This window comes from Suricata suricatta, chromosome 10 (assembly GCF_006229205.1).
Source record: "Suricata suricatta isolate VVHF042 chromosome 10, meerkat_22Aug2017_6uvM2_HiC, whole genome shotgun sequence".
Taxonomy (NCBI): Eukaryota; Metazoa; Chordata; class Mammalia; order Carnivora; family Herpestidae; genus Suricata; species Suricata suricatta.
In genome coordinates this window covers 118,374,185-118,401,032 of record NC_043709.1, presented here as the reverse complement: position 1 = coordinate 118,401,032, position 26,848 = coordinate 118,374,185, and the positions used below count along the sequence as shown (strand labels likewise).

Genomic DNA, 26,848 nt, shown 5'->3' with positions numbered 1-26,848 from the left:
AAGTACCAGTATTTGAATATAAAGTGGCTCATTGCATGCCATATGGTAGGGACTAATACAAATTTTTCACTTTCCTTTGTCTAAGAAAACATGCTCTTTCCTTTAATCTGTCAAAGTTAAAACTAGGTTTTAACATCTGCTTTTTAAAAAAAATAATGACTTAAAAGATGTTATTTAAACCTAAAAGGACAATGATGAGACTATAATAAATTTATAGCATACATATCTAATAGAAATACTAATGCGTATGACTCACACATAGCTTATATACTAGAAGGAAAAAGAAATCAATGTGTTTTGGCATGTGAGGTAAATGATTTCTAAGTTTTCCTCTGCCCTGAACTTATAAGATATTTTTATGGACAGGAGAAAAGGGAAAACTCTTCCTCCAATTCTACTTGCTTCCTCTTATTAGAATATTAATCTAACATTCCAACATGCTGTTTAGGCTGCATTTATAAATGATGACAGTGGAGGGGAAATATTTCTTTAAAATATCATGCTTCCAAGTAAGACACTCCTTTTGATCTTTCTTTGTGCCCTTCTAAGGCAGCCTGGAAGGGGGAGGGAAGATGTCTCTTTAGGAAAACTGAGTCTTCCAGCTTCTCACTCAACTCCTGCTTATCTAGAGCTGGATTAGTGAGCCAGATGTCCTCAGCATGCCCCTACACACATATTTCTTTTCTCTTTTTTGTCTAATTTTTTGACAGAATGCATGCTCTTAGGCATGAAAATTACATTATTTGGTGATAAGATTTGAGAATCTCCCCTCTCCCCTTAGGGCTTAAATTTAAGTCCTGTTTCCACCTAAATTGCCAGAGAGCTTTGCATCAAGGATTATGACAATTATGACATCAACAAACTGGATTAATAAAGTGAATGTGTTGTTTCCCATTTGCCATCTCCCCTTATGCTAAAGCCTCTGAGTAATGTCGAGGGAGAGGAGCTGTATTTTGGGGCCTGGCTGTGTGTGGGTGTTGTGTGGGGGCAGGAAGCAGAATGTGTATGGACACTACTGAGTCCTCTGGTCACAGTACTACCTTACCATTACAATTCTGTCATCATCCCCCAGAACCTGATTCTACCCCCAGGAAGGCATAACAGAAACGGAGCAAAGAGAGTCAGGCAAAATTGGATAGGTGGGGAGGCCAACTGAGGACATTCTCACACATGAAGCACTCTTTAAAATTTGGAAATCTCAGACTAATACTTAACCATCACACATAAGAAAGCCAGAATGTAGCAACAAATTCTTTTAAGTACTCTTTTAACTAAATTTATAAGTTCTAAGACATAAAACTTACTTAAATGAAGGACTCTCAGTGGCAAGTTTTTCCAAGAAAAAAAAAGGAGACTAAGAAATATTATCAATTCTGTTGTTGTAAAGGGAAGTGTGGACCTAGGTGGGTGAGTGAGTGTGTGTGTGTGTGTGTGTGTGTGTGTGTGTGTGTTGTCAATAATGACAGGAAAATGGGTACAGATTCAATTTTTAGCTCTAAGAAATGTTTGGTGATAGCTTAAATCTTGTTTTCTTTTAAATTTTTTTAATGTGTGTGTGTGTGTGTGTGTGTGTGTGTGTGTGAGAGAGAGAGAGAGAGAGAGAGAGAGAGAGAGAGAGAGAAGACACAGAATCTGAAGCAGGCTCCAGGCTCTGAGCTGGCAACACAGGGCCTGACATGGGGCTTGAACTTACAACCTATGAGATCATTACCTGAGCTGAGGTTGAATGCTTAACCAATGGAGCCACCCAGGTGCCCCTAAAATTCTTATTAAAAACCAAGATAACAAAAACAAAAACAATGCCCTCCCCCACAAAACCAGGCTGTGACAATGACAGTGTAGCTGAAATAAATGTTTCTCCCAATGATACATATTTAAAAATCTGAGCATGGAATGCCAGATAAGTTCCTCGCTGAAGCTCATGGTTTTGTGTTTGGTGTTGAAAGCAACAGTGTCACCCCTGCACTAACAGTAAGAAAAATGGACCTTTACAGCATCACAATTTATCTTGAGACTAATCAGAGAATTGAGATCACATGGTAACCAAGAGATCCCTATCCCAACGAGAAAAAATATTCTTCATGGAAAGACAAGACACATGAATGGCCATACTTTGGGGAGAGCAAAGCAAATGAAAGTGAGTAAGCAGAAATCCACTACCACTTAACTGATGACCTTCTTTGTCTGCCTAGAGATTTCATCTGTGGTGGCTGTTAGCAGACCTGGGCCCATTTATGGAAACTTCAATTGGATGCACCCAACATTTGAACTTTTACAAAACGTATTAGGTACTGTAACACTGTGAGAAGATTGTCAAGAAATTTCTGATAGACATTGTCCTAATCTAAAACGTTCTCATTTTCTCTTTGAAAATCTTGTTCTAAACCCAACAGGGAATCATTTCTAAATCTGTCATTTTGCCTGGGATTGCCTGAATATGGAAAAGAAAAGGGACAATGGAATTCAGTCAGGGGCGATGGCAACTTTGCCTCTCAGCCTCAGAACACATGTGCCCGACACCGGCAATTCAGTGAATCATCTCATGGTGAGTTATAATTAATTTCTATTTTAACTGTGAGCCGTTGTTCTCCTGAAGCAGGAAAGTCTACATATATTCAATGATGGATTTTGGCCAAAAATGTTGATATAACCATCAAATCAGTGCCACTTTATATCTCTAAAGTCATTGACTCTATTAGTTTTCTTTTGTAAATTGTTTTTTTAATATTTATTTGTGTGTGTGTGTGTGTGTGTGTGAGTGAGTGAGAAAGAGCAAGCGAGCGAGCAAGTGCATGTATGAGTGGGGGAGGGGCAGAGAGAGAGGGAGACAGAATCCAAAGCGGACTCCAGGCTCTGGGCCGTCAGCATAGAGCCTGACGTGGGGCTCAAACTCAAGAACGGTGAGATCATGATCTGAGATGAAGTCGGACACTTAACCGACTAAGCCACCTAGCTGCCCTTCTGTTAGTTCTATCTTTAAATCAGTAACGGCGATAGCATTTGAAAGGTTAAAGTTGTGTTTTCACTTTGTCATATTAAGCTGAAAAAGATATGATTTCATTGATGGTAAGATCGCTGGTATTATCTGTGACAGCAAAACTAAATAACTTTTCACTAAATGTTAAGTCGGGTGTTTATCAGAAAAATGACTATCAAAAGCTGCTGGAACCAAGTGGGATACACTTACAGACACATTTTGAGTGAGGGCTTGGCTAACATCTGACTTTCATCACTTAGTGGTAGCTGGAGACCTTTAGGCAGGTCACTTGATTTTTCCATTACTCAGTTCTCTCATCTGTAATACCTGGATGGCAATAATATTTAAATCACAGGATTATTATGAATATTGAAAAGCTAATCCATGTAAGCATTCAGCCTGACAGGTAGAATAGGATACCAATGACCAAGGAAGGAAAGTGAGACCTGAATTAATATCCTGTCATCCCCAATATACAGAACTACACCTCATTACAAGTTATATTACTTGTTTAAGGAGCCAGGGCTGGTAAAGGATAAACTCAGGCTGAAACATGTTTGGAGACTTGCAGATTTAATTTTTTCCTTTATATCAAACTTCTTCACTGAAATACCTAATTTGGTTATCTGAATCATAAATGTTTCTGGTGAAATCTTTTTCAGACCAAGAAAGCAATAAACCCATGCAAAATGGCAGATGCCCAATTCATGTGACTTCTTTCTTTTAACTTTTTATTTTACTTTTGAGAAAGAGAGTATGAGCGGGGGAGGAGGAGAGAGAGCGAGAGAGCAAGAGAGCGAGAGAGCGAGAGAGAGAGAGAGAGAGAGAGAGAGAGGGAGACAGAATTGGAAGCAGGCTCCAGGCTCTGAGCTGTCAGCACAGAGTCCAATGCGGGGCTCAAACTCATAAACCACAAGATCATGACCTGAACTGAAGTCAGATGCTTAACTGGCTGAGCCACCCAAGCGCCCCATTATGTAACATTTTAAAAAATGTTCTTTGGGAGCCTGAGTGGCTCAGTTGGTTAAGTGTCTGACTTCAGCTCAGATTTTGATTTTACAGTTTGTGGGTTCAAGCCCCAAGTTGGGCTCTGTGCTGACAGCTTGGAGCCTGGTGCCTGCTTCGAATTCTGTGTCTCCCTCTTTCTCTGCCCCTCCCACACTCATGCTATGTCTCTCTCTCAAAACTAAATAAATGGTAGAATTTTTAAAAACATTCTCATAGACTAAAAGAAAACTGAATGTCATCCAAGAACAATCTCAACTTTGAATATTCAACTCATCATCGCACTAGAGAAATTAATGGTTAATTTAATTAATAGTTAAATAATTCTTTTCCACTTTCTATAATACCTTATAAGAAATTAGGAATCTAAATTGCAATTGCAGGACTAAATAGTAAAAAGTGATCACAACAAACAACGTTGATATGCCAATTAAAGCAAGTTTTTTTTCACAGCAGAGAAAAAGAAATTCATAATGTCAAAGCACTTACTGCAGCTTGCCGGTGAGTATTGGACAAAATTCCATGGATCTTCACTTTGTCCTTTTCCATCTGGTCTATGTTCACCCATAAACTCCGGCTGGCTGAATCAGAGGGACCATATATCCGAGATATATAGTAATTATGATCTGTGTCCTCCTGTAACAAAAGAATAATGCACATCAAGAACAGAGAAAGCGTGGAAGGAACTTGAAGGCATTATGCTAAGTGAATGAAATCAGACAAAGACAAAGATAGTCTGTTCTCACTTATATGCAGAATCTTAAAAGAGCTGAACTCGGGGAGGGCACCTGGGTGGCTTAGTCAGTTAAGGGACTGACTTTTGACTTTAGCTCAGGTCATGACCTCACAGTTTTGAGATACAGACCTGCGTGGGGGTCTGCACGTGGCATGGGGCCTACTTACGATTCTCTCTCTGCCTCTTTTCTGCCCCCTGGCCCTTCCCACCATCTTCCCCCCAGGCTCACGCAGGTCTTCGCACTCTCTATATAAATACTTGGATAGATCAAAATAAAATAAAACAAAACAAAATAAAATAGCTGAACTCAAAGAAAAACACAGTACAATGGTGGTACCAGGGGCTGTGGGGTGAGGGATGTTGGCTAAAGAGTACAAATTTCTAGTTATAAGATAAGTATGTTCTGATATAATCTACAGCATGGTGACTACAGTTAACAATACTGTATTATATACTTGAAGGTAGCTAAGAGAATAAATTTCTCACCACAAAAAAATAAATGGTAATTATGTGATGGGGTGGAGGTGTTAGCTAATGCTATTTTGCAGTATACAGTGCACCAAATCAACAGGATGTACACTTTAAACGTACACAATGTTATATATAAAGTACATCTCAATCAGGCTGGGGGAAAAAAGAAGGATTTAAGTCACTATATATCCAATTTATGTAACTGCCAGAGTTATAGACAGAGTTCCATTTAAAAGAAAAAAAAAAGCCCTCAAAAGAAAAGGGGGAAAAAGCCTAGAAATATTGTCTCTAAAATTCTTTAAAAATCAAACAAAAAATGATACTATGAAACTAGAAATGTTACCATTCTTCAAAATACCCAGAAGAGTTAAATAGCCTCTAAGGGAAGGGAATTTGTTTTGAAAATACATAAAATGAGCCTCTTTAGAGGAAATTGTTAAATAAATAAAACATAGAGGAAAATGTATGCTCTGTTTACAATAGTCTTTTTACCTCAGTAATTCTAGGGATCTAATTGCTACCCAAACAAAATGTCACTTTTGGAGCCATTTACTGAAAACCTGAACTATAATTACTAGTGAGTGACAACAAACCCAAACTTCTCTTCTTTAAAACTAGGGTTCTATCAAGGCCTGCTTTTAGTTAATGATCTCAGAAATGGAAATAATACATTTCCCCCCTATAATTTGGGTTATTAAATTCTACTTTTATTTGAATTCTCACTATTGATTATCACCATGGTGCCTGTCACAAAACCTTTAATTTTCATGTTCTCACTCAATGAAGAGATTTAAATGTTTTAAAAGCCAATTTTAGTGAGGAAAACCTAGAAAAATCATATGATTCTTGACTAATTTGGATTGCAGTTAATTTTTTTAACCATAAAATGTAATTGTGCTTATCAATTTGGGGAGTCATTTAGGTAAAATAAATTTAAAAATGTTTATGTACAAATAATGTTTGTAAGAATGTAAGAATAATGTTTGCCAAATACACAGTATGTAATTTGAATCATTAAGTTTAGACTGTGAATTTTGTCTAATGCATTTGTTACAGGACTGCTAATTGAATAAACTACGATTATTCTTGAAATCTATTCAAAACAATTCCACATACTTTTTCACAAGTCATCAGGCTAGAAATATATAAAACTAACTACATAAAGGAAAGGAATTTTCTAAGCTGCATTCTAAATATATTTTGCCCCATGACTAAAAGAAAAAATATGACCTTAAGTATAAATTTTGATAACAGCGATTAAATGTTAACATTAAGATTTTTTTTTTAAAGTACTAGGTAAACTTCCAACCTCCAATTAAACTCTAAGTATCACATGCAAATTATGGGTACAACCCTGATGAAAAGTAAAAAAAAAAAGTTCTTCAGAGAAAAGAGAAAGAAAGGAGACACAAAGAAGCATGAATAAGATTCCATGCAGCCCAAGAGGGATTTAATATCCTAGTGGTTTTCGAACACTCCCTTCCAGACACTAACTGCCTGGGTTCTAGGAGGGTAACAAGCATTTGGTTGTGTCTTCAACACATGTGCAACTCTTTCCTACTGTCTGGTGCTTTACCACTAGAAGCTTTGTAGTGGGTGCCCTCCATGACACTGGGCACAAGTCATTCTGCACATGTCATTGTACTGGCCACGAAAGCTGGTGGACACCAGAAGCACACAACCTGAAAAGGACCAATTAATGAGACATGTAGGAATTTAGGTAAAGAGGAGATAACTTGTGATTGCTAAGATATGTAGGTACGCAACTTGAACTTCTGCTGCCATTTTGCTACCATGAAGAAACCCTGCCTGAAGGTAAAGCAAATATGGATTAAAAAAAAAAAAGAGCCATTATCTCTGACAAATAAAGGAGAGGAGAGGAGGGGAGAGGAGGGGAGGGGAGAGGAGAGGAGTGGAGAGGAGAGGAGCCAGATCCCTAATCAAGTGTGTCTAGTGCATTCTGGGCTTGTACACTTACATGAACCATTAAATTTTTTAATTGTTAAAACACCTTAAATAGATACTTTTCCAAAGAAGACATCCAGATGGCTAACAGACACATGAAAAGATGCTCGACACCACTCATCATCAGGGAAATACAAACCAAAACCACAATGAGATACCACTTCACACCTGTCAGAATGGCTAAAATGAACAACCCAGGAGAAAAACAGATGTTGGTGAGGATGTAGAGAAAGGGGAAGCCTTTTGCTCTGTTGGTGTGAATGCAAACTGGTGCAACCACTCTGGGTAACAATATGGAAGTTCCTCAAAAAACTAAAAATAGAACTACCTTAAGACCCAGCAATTGTACTACTAGGAAATTATCCAAAAGACACAAAAATGCTGATTCAAAGGGACACATGCACACCAGGGTTTATAGCAGTGCTAGCAACAATAGCCAAATTATAGAAAGAGCCCAAATGTCTATCAACTGATGAATGGATAAAGAAGATGTGGTATATATACATAATGAACTACTACTACATAGTGATGAAAAAAGAATGAAATCTTGCCATTTGCAACAACATGGATGGAACTGAAGGGTATTATGCTAAGTGAAATAAGTTAAAGAAAGACAGGTATGGGGTGCCTGGGTGGCTCAGTTGGTTAAGCGTCCAACTTCAGCTCAGGTCATGATCTCACGGTTTGTGGGTTCAAGCCCCACATCAGATTCTGTGCTGACAGCTCGGAGCCTGGAGCCTGTCTTCAGATTCTGTGTCTCACTCACTCTCTCTGACCATACTCTGTTCATGCTGTCTCTCTCTCTCTCTAAAATAAATAAAAACAACAAAATTTTTTTTAAAAGACAGGTATCATATGATTTCACTTGTGGAATATGAGAAACACAACAAATGAACATGGAGGAAGAGAAGGAAAAATAAGATAAATACAGAGAGTCAGGGAAACCGTAAGACTCTTAAATACAGAGAACAAACTTAGGGTTGCTGCAGGAGAGCTGGTGGGGGGATGGGTTAAGTGGGAGATGGGCATTAAGGAGGGCACTTGTGAGATTGCTCACTAGGTGTCATATAGTGGGAATTGCTGGGTTCTACTCCTGAAGCTAAGACTGCACTGTATGTTAACCAACTTGAATTTAAAACAAACAAACAAACAAACAAACAAGCACATAAAAAAAAAAACCTTGAGTGGAGTTATTGTTGATCAACAGAATCCTAACTGACAAACATGTTTCAGTAACTTCTACGAGGTTTAAGCAACATTGAATAAGGCAATCTCATCTATAGATTTATAGTTCTGGATAACAAACAGCTGTTCAATTCTGATATTTTAGCTAATTATAAAGCAAGGATGGAAACTTGTATCTAACCTGCTGGAAATTATCAAGTCTGAATTACAGATGATAATGATTCATTTAATTTTCAATGAATCACATATAAGGGGGGTTTTGAAAAAAACAACAAATTTAAATGTAACTTTTTTCTCCCTATTGTTTGTACTATTATAAAGAGTTTGGTAACACAGAGATGTCATCTCTAGGTGAATTATGTAACAGAGTCTATCATGTGGTCAAATGACCATATTACCATATACATACCATATAGATTTTCTCTTTAAAATTACACACTTTCAGTATAGAGCTCAATATAATTGTTGCAATCAACATATCTAAATGACTTTGGTATTTCCCTTAGCTCCTAAATCTCTATAATAAATCAAGAGAGTCTTAAGGTAAAAAATATCATTATACTTAAATAATGGATTATCTGCAAAAATATGCATGATTTTTGTCTAATTACAATCACTGGTATGTCTAATAAAAAATAATGTTCACTTTTACTTAAATCAGAGCTTCCCAAGATGATGTCACATCTTTGAAAGTACTGAAAAACTAAAGACTAGAGTTTGGTGTTTGACTTCTATAGCCCATGCTTGCCAGGTTGTCATGGTGACTTTCATTCAGAGAAAGACAATTTATGGTTTACCTAGGAATTTAGAGACACAACTTTATAAATTCCAGGGAGAGGTGATTGGCTCTATTTTTCAAGGAAAGCCATAAAATAGATGTCCTAAAACTGTGATATTTTAGCACTACTAAATTATTCAAACCGCATCTTGTCCTTTTATAGGAGTAATGGTACTTAAAGAGTTGTCAAAAGCCACTTCAGGCACAAAGATTTTCCTTTGCTGCTTGAAAGCAAACTGTACTAACACCATAGAAAATGAAACAAAACACTACCGTGATATGCCTACTTGCCAATTCATTTAGGAAGCCAACTGTTACTGAAAGTGGATGGCACAGTAGGTAGCTATAAGTCTTATAAATCCATGATTCTCAAATATGTCTACAAATGTGCAGTTGTAAACAAAGGACAAACACCAAAAATACAGAGGGAAAAATCATCATAACTGTACCTAACCATTCTGCAGCCATCGGCTCACACAATTCTGACCCAAATGTTGTCTTCTCTTCTATTATTGATGTTATATTCGTTTTACGATGGATAATTTTTAGGGGTGGCTCACTCTGTGTTATGCAGTAATAGCATTTGAACTCTAAATTTATTTCACTGAGAGCTTAAAAAAAGGAATGGATTGTATGAACATCTGTGCTAGTCACCTGAAATACATAAATTCTTAGTTAAAGGTATTTAGCATTGAATCAGTTGGTTACCTCACCTGAAATATGTAAGTTCATAAAGGTATTTAGCATCATATCAATTGGTTACCACTCAAAGAAAGTTTCATAATGAATAAAAGAATATTATAATTTGAGTGGTTCTTACCATGTGTTAATACATAGCATATATCTTACCTTCTCACATAACATGAGTTCTCAAGGACTACATAATGCTTATAAAGGTAAATGCTTAAAAGTAATATTTTACAATATTACTTGTATATATTAAATTCCTCAAAACAGTTAAAATATAGTTCTCTATGATCTAACAAAAATAACATTGATATAAGAAACTAAAAGAATATGGTGTAATAAAATAAGAAAGACAGTGATCTGATAGCCTACCTATCTCCTGATAGAATAAAGAGAACACTTGTGAGCATGAAAATGAACGGGTTCAGCCACTATGAAACACAATACAGAGTTTTCTCAGGAAAATTAAAAATAGAACTACCAAATGATACAGCAATTCCACTACTAGGTATCCATTTGATAAAAACAAAACACTGATTTGAAAGATATGTGCACCTCTGTGTTTAGTGTCACATTATTAATCATAGCAAAGATGTGGAAATAACCTAAGTATCCATTGTTGGATAAGTGGATAAAGATGTGGCATATATACCATGAACTACTGCTCAGCCATAAAAACAAAAACAAAAACAAAAACCATGAAATCTTGCATGGATGCATCGTGAGGGCGTAAGTGAAGTTAAGTCAAGCAGTCCACCATAAGTGGAATCTAATAAACAAAACAAAATAAAAATCAGAGTCATAAATACAGGGAACAGACTGGTGGTTGCCAGAGGGTTGGGGTGCAAAATGGGTGAAGGGGATCCAGAAGCATAAACTTCCAGTTATAAAGTGAGTAAGTCATGGTGTGATGTTCATCATTAGGGTACAGTCCCATGAATAATACTGTTAACTTTATATGGTGACAGATGATAACTAGATTTACTGTGGGATCACGTCACAATGTATACACATATGTTGAATCACTATGTAGTGCATCTAACACTAATATAATATTGTATGGCAATTATAGCTCAATAATTTTTTTAAAAATCAAAAAATGCTAGACCTATGAGTGCAAACATATGGTTTCTGTCCTTCTCTGCCTGGCTTAAGAGAGTTGGGGAGAGAGAGGGATGCAAAACTTGAGAGACTATTGAATGCTGAGAATGAACTGAGGGTTGAGGGGGAAGGGGGAGGGGGGAAAAGAGGTGGTGGTGATGGTGGAGGGCACTTAAGGGGAAGGGCACTGGGTGTTGTATGGAAAACAATTTGACAATAAAATATGGAGGAAAAAAAATCAAAAAATGAAGCAGAAGTCTCACAGACATTTAGAAAGACAAACTAAGGAACATAGGAAACATAACATAGGAAAGTTATAACTCAAGAAATTTTTGCCCAACAAATCTATAATGTAAGCATAAAGGCAACAAACCTATCTTTTCTTTCTTCCTTCCTTTCTTCCTTTCTAAGATGTGCCTGAAGTCTTGGAAACCTGACTACCCTATGTTCTCTTACAAGTAGACCTTGAGAGCTTGTTTGAAGTTTCTAGCAGGGCGCACAGCTACTTGAATACCCTTGACTGAAATATGGTCCTCCTCTATTGGGGAAAGTCATCCTCTTCCACCTACGACACAGTTTTGGAAGGGACGCACAAGGAGCGCTGAGGGAGGAAGGGGACACCTGCTTCGCCAGCCAGATCAGCCGAATCAACCCTGGTGGTCAATGAGGTAACAGATGTCTCAGTCAGATCACCCTGTATCCACAGGCTTTTCATAAATACAAACACAGAGAGAAAGTACCATAAATGAGACTTTCTTAAAATGTAATACCTAATTATAAAACCAAGGGGTAACTCAAACATGGTCACCGGAATGGAGACACTCTAGTGAATATACTGATGGTAAGCAGCCACTCGATGGAAATTACATCAAGGGAAATAAGACAACATTACGATTATGGTTGTAAGTCAGAATATAGATGATATGCACCATGAAAATATAAAAACAAACAATTGTGTTTCATGCCAGGTAATAGATACATAAATCTGAAGTACAGAAATATGGTTCCAAAGATAAGCCCAATTTTTTTTCAAATTTTTATTTTTTAAGAGAACCTTTTAATGCAAAGTCTGAAGCTAGTGACCTACAGATGCATGTTGCCAAAGGACAGCAGATACAAGTTAAATTCATTATTTTCCTGAAATATAATACAGTGCAGTAAAATTAAATAATTTTAGTTATTATTAAAAATAATCTATTTTACAAAAGTATATCCATCTAAATATAAATGTATATCTCTACTCTCCTATATCTCTGCTCTCTGTCCTCTCTGATTACACACACACAGAAGTATAAAAGATATTTCCCATATACTGATTGATTATTTCTAGGTGATTAGATTTGGGGGAGTTTTTTTTCCCCTTAGCTGTAGTCTTTGACATTTTTATAATAAACATTATATATAACCAACTTTCTTTTCTTTGTCTTCACATAAAGCACTAAAAAATATCTGAAGATGCTTGAAAGTGTCAATTATTGATTCTCAGAATTAAACCACCAACATATATCAACAGTCACAAGACCACAATGCTATACACAGTATAGAATTAGTATGATAGGTGCTCTGAAACATGCATAGGGAAGACTCCTTTGCATACAGTAAATCAAACACCCACATTCAACATAAGCTTCAAGGTCTATAACTTAAAATTGCTTTGTGAAATAGCTGATATATAAATTTCCATTAAACCTTTCTTTAAAATACTGGCTTCAGTAACCTAATTGATGTAGAGTGCAATCTTTTTCTCTACTCACTGTAAATGAAATCAGCACTAAAGGGAACAAAATATTCATTTCTACTAAATTTTGTGTGAGAGATACTTAGATTTGAATCTTTAGAAAATGATTTTATGTTGTAAGCGTTTGATAGGAACATGGCTAAATCCTGGCTCTTCTTTGTTCATTCATTTACACAGAAATCAATTGTTTCATACGTATAGTGTACAACATATTTGTCACGAGAAACATTGTGGCAGAATGTATGGGAGATAATGCTAAAAAATTACCCAACAGCACTGCTAGATCTTGGCAATGTCTATAATTCTCTTAAAATTTTTTTTAAGTTTATTTATTTTGAGAGAGTGAGCTAGCAGGGGAAGAGCAGAGAGACAGCTAGAGAGAGAATCCCAAGCAGGCTCCATGCTGTCAGCACAGAGCTCCACGTGGGGCTCCATGAGATCATGGCCTGAGCTGAAACCAAGAGTCGGATGCTTAACCAACTAAGCCACCCAGGTGCCCCAATAATGTCCAGAATTTTATGAGAGATATTTAAAGCTCATGGTTTCCTTTGAGCTATGTCCTACTGTAATCTGTGGGCTTATTTCTACGACATGTTTCCAAGGATATCAGAAAGAGGCAGTCGGCTGGAGACACAGCTACATTCTGACAAAGAAGGTTGTGGGAAAGAGAAAAGTGGTGTGGTTTAAGACATTAAACGTGTAGGCAGGTGATTTGATCTCTAGTTCTCACCAGCTCAGTCACTAGTGAGTTCTGTCACTTTGGTGAAGCCTATCATGTGTTCAGTTCATTACAGTGGATTGAAACTGTGAACTTCGCTGCGCACATAATTTTTCTTTTGCCAGAGGTAAAATTAGAGAGTAATTCTGGGCCTGCAGAAGCTATCCAGTGGAATAAGACGCGGTTAACAGTTAGTCCCAAAGCACTGAGGATGGTATGAGACATGAAAGAGAGCACATGGAAAGAGATACGAGATAAAAATCCTACCTGAACCCCCACCTTTCCCAATTATATTACCAAGAAGGTGATCTATAGGGTATGTGGTGTGGGCAGATACTTAAATCATGAATATCTCTTAACAAAAAGCAAATGATAGTATTTCCCTTTCTTTCGCTGGGTTGCCAAAGAATCTAATCAGACCAATATATTTAAATATAATAAAAAATCCTATGAACTGATTTTATAAAGGAGTATTAAATTAGCCCCACATAATTTCAGCGTGATAGGAACAATTACATATTACCTTCAAAGAACCTTTGATATACATCAGTAAACACTACAGCAATCTCCTCTTTGGATACTAAGAACAATTACATGGAATACAATTCAATTTACTGTCATAGTGTAAGAAGAACAACAATCGATTCCTCTATCTTCTGTTGATTATATCAGATTGTTGCCTCAATTCTCATTATGTGCATCTTTTGCACCTACCTTCATTTATTCAAGGATTTTTGCGTTCTTGGTCTATTTGCAGTATGATCCATCCTCTTAGTAATGTCTTGACTATGACTCACAATCTCTTGTCTATGACTCTTTATAGGCATGCTTTATTTTATCAATTCTTTGCAAGAGTTTTGTGAAGTGACTCCCACAACTGCAAGATTACTTAGGAGAGTGTAAGGTCAGATTATTGTGTAAGACATAAAATATGGAATTCTGACAGTATTTCTGTTATTAAATAGTTTATGTTGATATATTTCTTAAATGAAGTATAAAACATTTTCCTCCTGAATATAGTACACTTTTATCTGCCTCTGACAGAAACCCTCTAAACCTTTGCAAGAATGATACTGGGAGACTATTGCCAGGCTTGGTCAGAATAAAGAGGCTAGAGAGAGAGAGAGACACTGGAGCATTTTGAGTGAATTATTAACATCTTTTATAAATACAAGTGAGTGGTCCCCAATTCAACAGTGGCCACTAAAGAGATGTGTCACCAACTTACAAGACATCATCAATGGCTCCAAAAATCTAGCAAAATATGTGTGATTGAAAAAAAGATTTAAAATGTGTAAGAATGTATAAATGTCTATTCAAATGCACAAAATTAGCATTAAAATAATGCTTATTATCTGTAACCCAAACAAGGTTTGGGTTGAAGTACAGTTTCTGCCTCTAAATAGCCACTCTAAGTTCTGGGCTTTACTCTTTGTAAGGATTTAAACAAGGGGAGCCTGGTGGCTCAGTAGGTTAAGCATCTGACTCTTGATTTTGACTCTGGTCATGAACTCACAGTTTGTGAGACAGAGTTCTTTGTGATACCTGACAGCACAGCATCGGCTCGGGATTCTCTCTCTCCCTATCTGTCTCCCATCCCCCACTTCCAAAATAAATACATAAGCATTTTTTTATAAGAAAGTTAAACAAGGTGTCTCTCAAAGTGCCTTTCAACTAAGGTTCTGAGATCCTATAGCCACAGGCAAATAGGAAGCAATTGCTATATGTGGGTCAGAAGCCTCTTTGCCTTATTTGATACTCATTTTAAAAAGTGGGCAGTTTGAACAGCCAGTATAGGTGGCTAGTTATATAGCTATTACTGGTACCATTTCAATAGGTACTTAACCATCCTTGTTGATCAGTTGTAACCAGCTCTAAAATTGAAGCAAATTCATAGGTCCATTGCAGGGGGTGTAAGAATCCCTGGGGATACTGCATCTCAATTGTGCAAAGTGAATAAATCATAAATCTTGTATACATTTTTTCATGTATGCTTGATTACATATATTTTTCAAATGCATATGATGATTGTGATGTGTAGAATGTGTGATCATTTTACAGTGTTACCAAATACCCTATAGTTCTTGGTATGGTGTATTTTTTTAATCAGCTGGAAAGAACCAACAACAATGGTGTGGAGGGCCTCAAAATGTTCTAATAATCAAAAAAGACCATCATAATTTAAAAGGGTGGACATTTCTATTCTAGATTTAGCATCTGTGATTGGGCCAGAACTCAGGAACTATACACACACTATCACAGTCAGCTGAGGTTGCCCTAACAAAATATCATAGACTTGGTGGCTTAAAAAACAAAACATATTTTTCACAGCTGGAAGAACAAAGTCAATGTTCTGACTGACTTGGTTTTGGGTGGGGGTTCTCTTCTTGGCTTATGTGTGGTCACCTTCTCACTATGTCCTCACATGGCAGAGACAGAAACTTCTCCTGCCCCTCCACCTCCTCTTATAAAGACAATAATCTCCTGAATTAGGGTACCACTTTTATGGCCTCATTGACCTTAATTATCTCCATCTCCAAATACAGTCACATGAAGGTGAAGGCTTCAAAATATGAATTTCAGGAAGACATAATTCAGTCCATAGCACACATAGATAGTTCCTTTATTAAGTCTGGATCTTTAAAACAGCCCTAGATTTATTACATTGGAAAATTCATGTCATTCTCTAGTACTATCAAAAATTGCCATTCAAACTTTCTAATATAGAAGGACTTTTGGAAAATCCACACAGTTCTCTGCTTTGGCCTGTTTCTTAGCAGAGGGAAAAACCCTGAGAAACAGTAGACTATTTATCATTTCAAAAGAATTATAGAAAAATTTACTCAGAAGCAACTTTAAAAATTTAAAACTCAGTTGAGAATTTTCACATACCAACATTTGTAGAAAAGCTGGTGGTTTCTTCCTACCAGCTGGTGACCAGAGCTCCAATATTCTAATTTCCAAGGTAACTGTCACTAGCCCAAAACTATGTGGGCTGGTATTTCAAGTCACAGGTATTAATGTACTTCTAATAAGTCAGGGTTTTTTAATATTAATATTACTTTACATTCAAAGAATTAAACCTTTCTCCAGTCTTTTTTTTTCTTTTTTCCAACTTATCTCTTTTGTTTTATTGTTATAAATATCCTAGATAACGATAATGAAAAACACATGATTAGACACTGTTTTAATGCTACTAACATTCATTGGAACCTGAATTCTCCTCAAACACCAGAGATCATCTTGTTGTCCATAATTAGCAGATGGCAATGTTCTGTAGTCTCCAATATTGTAGACTTTCACAAAGTCTTATTTCACAAACAAGTGACATTCTGAACAAAAAGGCCCTCTGTTTTTAACAGAATTTTGTAGAAGTGTCTTGAATCTAGCATACCATTGCTATTATAAAAATAGGTCTCTCACAGGATCAGCACAGAAAATATAGCAATTGACAAAATTAATTTCACTGTTAACCACTTACATCAAGTTATGGTAGTAAAGAGAAACAGATATTTACCCTAACCAAAGTTTCTGATGATGCTACTACTTCTAATAGCAAATCTAGTAGCACTTTTATTAATTATCTAAAGAGATTGATAACTACATCTAAAATGAAATTATAATTATATATATGTCATTCGAATTTTGGAATTGCATTATAAAAACCCTAAGGGAGGACAGGTAAAAAGGGCATATTATTTTTGGCAAATATTTTTAAACTTAGAAATGGTGGAATAATTTACAGATAAGTCTTATTTATGTGTTGCAAAAAAAGGCCTTACCAAAATTAATGCATCTTTCATGATAAAAATTCTCCCTAAGTAATTTATGGCGAGATTCATAGTATTTTAGGTTTTTTTGCATCCAAAGTTTATAGTATTGGTTTTAAGAGAAAATTAATATATGAAAAAATAACGGAAATTAGGTGAAAATATCACTTTAAAGCAAATTGAATTTTAAAAAATACAAATCTATGCCTATTTGACCTGTGATGAACATACTCTACAAACCCAATAAAGCATGGAAAGAGGCAATGTTATTTAGTAAACTATAACTAAGTGGATATACTTGAAGAGCTAACATGAAGGAAAACAGGGTCCCTTTCTTTCAGCTGCCCCTTATGAAGAGGTATTTTCAGTAAGTTTCAACAAACATCTAATACTGAATTAGATGTCCACACATCCTTTTCATGAATTCATTTGCTCTGTCCTTGCCACCTATCACTGGATTTTTTGTGGTTGGTTTTTTTTTTTTTAAGTTTATTAATTTGTTTTGTGAGAGAGACAGAATCCTAAGCAGGCTCGCACAGACAGTGCAGAGTCCGATGTGGGACTTGATCCAATGAACCTTTAGATCATGACCTGAGCCGAAATCAAGAGACAGATGCTTAACTGAGTCACCCAGGTGCCCCTTAATCCTTTATTTAAAAATAAGCAAATAGTTAATAACATATTGATAATAACTGGTTAATGCATGTAGCTGACACATAGGATATTCCAAGTTCTCACACTGGCACATAAGATAGATAACACATTGAATCCTTAAAACAACTCACTGAATTATAAAGAAGCTAAAGTTCAGAAACATCAAGTAGGTTGCCAGGCATCACAAAAATCCCAGGGATATAAAAACAGTGCCATAGGAATTAAAATTCTATGTTTTTCCACTTCCACAATACAATTTAGATATCATAATTTTTAAAACCTCAAAAAAATTACATTTGGTTGAATGGTTTCTCTGAAGCTCCTCAGGCCTTCTGTAACAGCTCTCTCACTGGTCCCAGCTTCTATGCTCAACAGCATAGATGGGGAGTAATCCTTTCTATTTTCTATTTTTATTTATTTATTTATTTGTGAGGGAGAGAGAGAGGGGGGGAGCACATCAGTGGGGGAGGAACAGAGAGAGGGAGACAGAGAATCACAAGCAGGCTCTCTGCTCAGTGCTAAGCCCAATACAGGCTCCATCCCACAACCATGAGATCATGATCTAAGCTGAAGTCAACAGCCTGATGCTTTGCTTAACTGACTGAGCGGCCCAAGTGTCCTGGGAGCAATCGTTTTTAAAGTAGTCCTTTTAAATAAGCAGAAATCTAATCAAATCACTCTCCTGCTCTAATGAGCCTTCTCATCACCCTTAGAACTAAATTCGAAGTCCTTACCAACACCCTGCTTTTGATATAGTCATCTTGTCTACTTCATTTTCCCCATCACATTTCACCCTAACCCACCTGGCTTTCTTGGTATCCCATGAATATGCCAATATGCTCCCAAATCATACTACACAGCTGCTGTTTTATGCATCTGGAATGATTCTCCCCTATTCTGTCATGCTTTATTTCTTAGTCTGTTTTAATTTTGTTTATAACACTTTTTTAATCAAATTTTTTCTTTTATTAATATACCTTCCACCCTTTAATCTCTCTCTCTCTCAGATTAATCTCTACATTCTAAGAATTAGGCATTGGCTGGTACATGAAAGACATTCAATACATGCTTATTTATGTTAGAGCTTCTTTGTATTTTGCAAGGCTAGTTTCTTTGGCTTTATCAGTTCTCACAGTTGTAGATTCTCCGTAACAGCAAAAAAGTGGCAGATCATACACACACCAACCCAATTTATTCTTAAGTATATTTTATTTACTTTTTAGTTTAACATTCTTGAAATGTTTCAACTGTTAGAAACCTCCCCCACCCAGCCACCTCTATCAGTAGTCTACTGCTAGATAACAAACAACCCCTAAACTTCATGGGTTGAAACAACTATCCATTTGTTCAGGATTCTGTTGAGGTAGATTGGGCTCAGCTGGGTTCTGCTTCTGTTCTACAGTGTCAGCTGGGCTCACGACTGGTTCGTGCCAGCTGGCATGTCGCCTGGAGACTGGCCGGTTCCAGAAGGTTTTGGTGACATGTTTAGGGTTTCTATCTCCATGTGCTGACTCATTCTCAAGGAGCCTAAACTGGGCTTCTTCAAAAGGTGACAGAATCCAAGATGGAAGATTAGTGGCTGCAAGACCTTGAGAGGCATTCCTTAAAAGTCTAACAACATCACTTCTATCTTGTTCTTTTGATTAGAACAAGTCACAAGGTGTGGCCTGTAATCAAAAAGTGAAAAGATAGATCCTGCCTTTTTTATAGAAGGAACTGTAGGAATTTTTGGCCATTTTTAACCCACTATGCCATCACAATTTTATGTTCCTGAGTGGGTGAGCTGTTTGGTCTAGTGTAAATATGAATCCACTCTGCTCCCCAGAAGATACTGCATGGTGTATTTTGACAATAACATGGAGTAGCTTCAAGTTTATACATCTAAAGTTGCTTTCGTTTGGCAGAGGAGTACTTTTTTTAAAAAGTTATTTATCATTTAATTTACATCTAAGTTAGTTAGCATATAGTGCAACAATGATTTCAGTAGATTCCTTAATGCCCCTTACCCATTTAGCCCATCCCCCCTCCCACAACCCACTGCAGCACCCTATGTTTGTTCTCCATATTTGAGTCTCTTATGTTTTGTCCCTCTCCCTGTTTTTGTATTCTTTTTACTTCCCTTACTTTATATTCATCTGTTTAGTATCTTAAATTCCTTATATGAATGAAGACATATGATACTTGTCTTTCTCTAATTTTGCTTAGCATAATACCCTCCAGTTCCATTCATGTAGTTGTAAATGGCAAGATTTCATTCTTTGTGATTGCTGAGTAATACTCCACTGTGGTGTGTGTGTGTGTGTGTGTGTGTGTGTGTGTGTGTGTGTGTATACCACATCTTCTATATCCATTCATCCATTGGTGGACATTTGGGCTCTTTCTATACTTTGGCTATTGTCAATATAACACTGCCATAAACAAGGCAGTGCATGAGTGCCTTTGAAACAGCACACATGTATCCCATGGGTAAATACCTAGTAGTTAAATTGCTGGGTCACAGGGTAGTTTTATTTTTAATTTTTTGAGGAACCTCCATACTGTTTTCCAAAGTGGCTGCACCAGTTTGCATTCCCACCAGCAGTGCAAAAGAGATCCTCTTTCTCCGCATCCTCACGAACATCTTTTTTTGTCTGGGTTGTTAATGTTAGCTATTCTGGAAGGTGTGACAGGGTATCTCATTGTGGTTTTGATTTGTATTTCGCTGACGATGAGTGATATTGAGCATTATGTCATGTGTCAGTTGGCCATGTGGATGTCTTCTTTGGAGAAGTGTCTATTTGTGTCTTTTGCCCATTTCTACACTGGATTATTTGGTTTTTGGGCATTAAGTTTGATGAGTTCTTTATAGATTTTGGATACTAACCCTTTATCTGATACGTCATTTGCAAAAATCTCCCATTCCATCGGTTGCCTTTTAATTTTGCTGTTTCCTTTGCTGTGCAGACGCTTTTTATGTTGATAGGTCCCAAGAGTTCATTTTTGCCTTTGTTTCCTTTCCCTCTGGAGACATGTTGAGTAAGAAAATGCTGCAGTCGAGGTCAAAGATATTTTTTGCTTGCTTTCTCCTCTAGGATTTTGATAACTTCCTGTCTTACATTTAGGTCTTTCATCCATTTTGAGTTGATTTTTGTGTATGGTATAAGAAAGTGGTCCAGGTTCATTTTCCTACATGTCACCATCCAGTTTTCCCAGCATCATTTGCTGAAGAGACTGTCTTTATTCCATTGGATATTTCCTGCTTTGTCAAAGATAAGTTGGCCATATGTTTGTGGGTCCATTTCTGAGTTCTCTATTCTGTCCCCATTGATCTGAGTGTCTGTTCTTGTGTCAATACCATCCTGTCTTGATGATGACAGCTTTGTAATACAGCTTGAAGTCTGGGATTGTGATGCCTCCTGCTTTGGTTTTCTTTTTCAACATTACTTTGGCTATCTGGGGTCTTTTCTGGTTCTGTCCAAGTTTTAGGATTGCTTATTCTAGCTCTGTGAATAATGCTGGTGTTATTTTGATAGGGATTGTGGCAGAGAAGTACTTTTAACAAGTACGTCTTCCTACTGGTTTCAAAATAAGAATTTAGAAGTCCATTTTGAATGTATTCTAGGGTCACATGTTAGGAGAAGGAAAATCTTGTTGCCAACTCACTTAACTGTAGATAGTTGATATAGAGGCCAAACAAGGGCAGAGCAAAGAAAGATAGGCTGCATAGTTTCATGAATCATTAAAAATAAAAAAGCAAAAGAGAGAAAAAGCACAGTCCATTGGAGAGCTTTGTTTTAAAATTACCAATGCAAGATTCAAACAAATCTTTTCATAATTTGGTTTTGCTGACTTTGCAGAAAGATTCCCTTTCAGATCTATAAAGCTGGCATTTATATCTTGCAATAAAATTACAGGATAGCTAGAAGAGATTTTATTTCAGGGCAGACAGAACAACATGTTTTCCTTTTTTTGCTAGCGTCTTACAACATCATACAGAGGGGGGAAATATCAGTGTTCTCAGCTTCTTACTTCCCTGAGAACTAGCTGGTAAGACACCAAGAAAAATACGTTCAGGTCAAATATTCAAGAGAACATAAAGTGTAATATAGGAAGATGCTGTAAAATGGCCTATTTATTTACAACTATTTCTTTTAGGTGTCATTCATTCAGGCTAACAAGTATTTATGATATACCGATTATGAATAGAGGAGGCCTTAAGCCAAGTGCTGTGAAGGGCAAAAAGATGTTTATGATATAGTCCTCATTCTCCAGAAACCTGCAACAGAGTGAGATAATGCAGGTACTCCAACTTCTCTATTCCAAACCACTATAAGGTGACTACCATCCTAATGGTAAAATCAGTTATTTAAACTATATAAGAAGTGGAAAAATCTCATTTAGTTTCAGTGATTAAAAGAGGGGAGGAGTTCATAGAAGACAGTATTTAATCTGGGCCTTGAAAAATAATTTGGAATTTAGGAGGATGATTTTAGTCAGAGGGACTAACCTCAGCAAAGGGGAATGAGCAAGAAAAACAACAAAATGAGATATTACAGAAACCAACTAGAACAACACACACATATTGGGGAGGAACATGAAGTGAGTACAGTTAGCTATGTAGAACATAGATGGCCTTGAAAATTTAAACTTGATTCTGTGGAAAATGAGCCTTGGAAGTAATGGATGAAGTAGAGATTTAGAAGGAAGCATCTAGAAAATAGGCTGTATTGGAGAAGAGAGAGATAAAAATCAGACATCAGTTTAAAAACAATTGCAACAGTCAAGAATAAAAGTATATAGCATCAACTGGGTTACTAAGAAGAAAAGTGAAAGAGGCTGTTGTGGGAAAGCTGCCAGACTCAGGAAGGAAAAGGACACTCCAACATGACTGAAGCATTCAGTCAGGATGTCTGGGGCTACCTGGTCAGTTCAGGGTAATGGTTACCAGCTAACATTGTAAATGCAGAACTTGGCATATCTGCAGGTCATTTCAAATAGTAAAAATCAAGCAGTCAGACAACAAAAGAAACAAAAGGCATCCAAATTGGTAAGAAAGAAGTAAAACTTTCACTATTGGCAGATGACATGTAACTACAGTAGAAAAACCTAAAGATGCCACTAAAAAAAAAAAAAAAAAACTACTGGAACTGATAAATGAATTCCGTGAAGTCACAGGATACAAAATCAATGAACAGAAATCCATTGCATATCTATACACCAATTGTGAAGCAGCAGAAAGAGAAATTAAGAAAACAATCCCATTTACAACTGCACCAAAAATAATGATACCTAGAAAAATCTAACCACAGAAGTGAAAGACCTGTACTCTGAAAAGTAGCAAATACTGATGAGAAAAAATTGAAGATGACACAAATGGAAAGACATTTCATGCTCATGGTCTCATGGATTAGAAGAACAAATATGGTTAAATATCTATACCACCTAAAGCAATCTACACATTTAATGCAGTTGCTATGAAAATACCAATTTTCACAGAACTAGAACAAACAATCTTAACATTTGAATCATACAAATTAGGGTTCTTTTTTGGAACCACAAAAGGTCCTGAAAAGCCAAAGCAATCTTGAAAAAGAAAAGGAAAGCTAGAGGAAATCTCTCTGCCTATCCCTGATCATGCTCTCTCTCAAAAACAAACAAACAAACAAACAAACAAACAAATAAATAAAAGCTTAAAAAAGTGCAAGGGATGTGTTGCATCTTTCTGAAATATCAACACAATTGTAGAGATCATTAGTCATTCTGTAAGCCTAATTATCAGGCTCTGTATAAACATGCAAATTGTTTAACAATTACATATTGTAAGTTGAGTGTGACAATACACATTCAAATACAATACTAATTATAACTAGCAATCTATAGAAAGGGGTTAGATTTAGCTTTGAGAAGTTTAACTTTGTGCACTTTTAATCATTATACTTGATCCACAAAGAACCACAAATTGAACCATTTTCCTGAAATATCATTTCACTTATTTTTTTCTTTCCTTTCTGAAGATGAGTCATGTGACTGACTTGGCCAGTTCACTCTTGTTTTTTGCATTTGATAGACTGTGGACACTCACAGAGAATAATCCTTCTTCTGTTTCTAAGCGTTAGTGGTTCAAGTGTCAACCACCTGCCTTTTTAGATTTAGTATCTTTCCCTTTGATATTAGGACAATGAAAACATTTATTCAGGAGAACTTCATTTTAAAAAGTACATAGTAAACAAAGAAGACACAGTCCCTGTATTTATCCAGTTTATGGTCTAGTGGGAGATATAGGCATTGAGTGGTTGTATTAATAACATGCCCCAGGGCCTCTTAACTTACTTGTATATCTTGAAAAGTTCAAAAAAAACCAGGAAGGAACTCTTAACTGAATATTCATACATTATAATTATCTATATATTCAAATACTTGCATACACAGAGAATTTCCATTTGCTCATGGATTTCCTCTGCTCTTCACTGTTCTGTATTGTAAATAAAAGTTGCTTAGAACAGTCACCACTTAATAAATGAATTCAGCTACTTTAGAGATACAATTCAGAATATTGCATAATGGCGAAAACATTAAAAACAACCTAGGTAAAAAAAATAAAGGTAATGTATGTCAGTGTATTCTTGGATTTTCCTCTGGAAGGAACACTATTATCCTAGATATTAAGGATGAAGACAATGGGGAAATTTTTGAAAAAAAATTTCGTATGCTCACTGAGAGAGGAAGGAATGTAATAAACATTCCTTAGAATCAGACAAATGAGACCAGGAATGAAGGAACTGCATCAGCGTTCTGTTACAATTAGTGTAAAATCCAAAGTTCCATTCTGTTTTTGCACTAGATTATTCTGACTTGATGATTTATGGGTAATCAGTTCAATATGTATGACATAGTTTCCCAAATCAATCATATATTTGGTACCCTGATGAGGTATAGATTTTATATGAGTCACAATGGCCTCAAGACTGTTACTGCAAAAACAATGCCAACTGTTTGCAAATCATGAGGAGGAATCACAGACATAATTTAAAGCCAAGCATGTGGGGCGCCTGGGTGGCTCAGTCGGTTAAGCCTCCAACTTCAGCTCAGGTCAGATCTCACGTTCCTGGGTTTGAGCCCTGCGTCAGGCACCTGTGCTGACAGCTAGCTCAGAGCCTGGAGCCTACTTCCGGTTCTGTGTCTCCTTCTCTCTCTGCCCCTCCTCCCCTCATGCTCTGTCTCTCTCTGTATCAAAAATAAATAAAACATTAGAAAAAAATATAAAAAAATAAAAAAATAAAGCCAAGGATGCAAAACACACTGCCTTGAAAACTAAAAGTGATCATTTCCCCCAGAACATATTATTTTTTTCTCTCTCTTTTTTTAAATGTTTTATTTATTTTTGATACAGAGAGAGACAGAGCAGCACAGGGGGAGGGGCAGAGAGAGAAGGAGACACAGAACCAGAAGCAGGCTCCAGGCTCTGAGCTAGCTGTCAGCACAGAGCCTGACGCGGGGCTCGAACCTACGAACGTGAGATCTGACCTGAGCCGAAGTTGGAGGCTTAACCGACTGAGCCACCCAGGCGCCCCCCCAGAACATATTATTAAGCAATTAAATCATTTATAAGCTAATCTTTTATTTTTATTTAAATTTTACTAAGGTTGTTATTTTAATTCCAGTAAACATATAGTGTTATATTAGATTCTGGTGTATGATATAGTGATTCAACAGTTGTATACATTTCTCAGTGCTCATCACAAACGTGGTCCTTAATCACCTTCACCTACCTCACCCATCCCCCCACCCCCATTCCCTCTGGGATCCATAGTTTTTTTTTTTTTTTTATATATTTAAGAGTCTGTTTCTTGGTTTGTCTCTTTTTTCCCTTTGTTCATTTGTTTTGTTTCTTAAATTCCACTTTTGAGTGAAACCATTTGGTGATATTTGTCTTTTTCTGACTGATTTATTTCATAGAGCATAATACTACTCCCTAGCTCCATCCACATGATTGAAAATGGCAACATTTCATTCTTTTTATGGCTGAATAATATTCCCTACACACACACACACACACACACACACACACACACACACACACACCCTTCATGTACACACAGTCACACACACCACCATTCATAAATGAAAGCTTGGGCTATTTTCATAATTTGGCTATTGTAAGTAATGCTGCAATAAACATAGGAGTGCATATATCCTTTCAAATTAGTGTTTTTATTCTTTGGGTAAATACTCAGTGGGCAATTACTGGATTACAATGGTAATTCTATTTTTAATTTTTGAGGAAACTCCATACTGTTTCTCACTGTGGCTGCACCAGTTTGCATTCCCACCAATAGTGCATTTGTCATTATAACCATTTTGATAGATATAAGGTGATATCTCATTGTGGTTTTGATTTGCATTTCCCTGATGATGAGTGATGTTGAGCATCTATTTGTGTGTCTTTTGGCTATCTGTATATCTTCTTGGAGAAGTCTGTTCTTGTCCACTGCCCATTTTTAATTGGATTATTTATTTTGGGGGTGTTGAGTTTTATTAATTCTTTATATAATTTAGATAAAAACTCTTTATTGGACATGCCATTCACACATATCTTCTCCCAATTCCATAGGCTGCCTTTCAGTTTTGCTGATTGTTTCCTTCAATGTGCAGAAACTTTTTATTTTGATGTAGTTCTAATTGCTTATTTTTGCTTTTATTTTCCTTGCCTATCGAGACATACCTAGAAAAATATTGCTATGGCTAATATTGGAGAAATTATTGCCTATGCTCTCTTTTAGGATTTTTATAATTTCAGACCTCACTTTTAGGTCTTTAATCCATTTTGAGTTAATTTTTGTGTATAGTGAAAGAAAGTGGCACAATTTCATTTTCTTGCATGTTGCTGTCCAATTTTTTCAACACCATTTGTTGGAAAGAGACTGCCTTTTCAGGGAAACACAAATCAAAACCACACTGAGATACCACCTCACACCAGTCAGAGTGGCTAAAATGAACAAAGCAAGAGACTATAGATGTTAGAGAAGGTGTGGAGAGATGGGCACCCTCTTACACTGTCGGTGGCAATGTAAACTGGTGCAGCCA

General features: G+C 36.5%; 1 protein-coding gene across 1 annotated transcript in view; it reads right to left on the bottom strand.

Moving 5' to 3' along the window:
* The window catches only part of PLXDC2 (plexin domain containing 2), a 438,555-nt gene that overhangs the window by 215,119 nt on the left and 196,588 nt on the right, over window positions 1-26,848 (bottom strand). Inside the window, exon 3 of the mRNA XM_029954388.1 lies at window positions 4,472-4,618. Coding sequence (XP_029810248.1) covers window positions 4,472-4,618 — 147 coding nt within the window. The remainder of the gene's footprint in view (window positions 1-4,471; window positions 4,619-26,848) is intronic.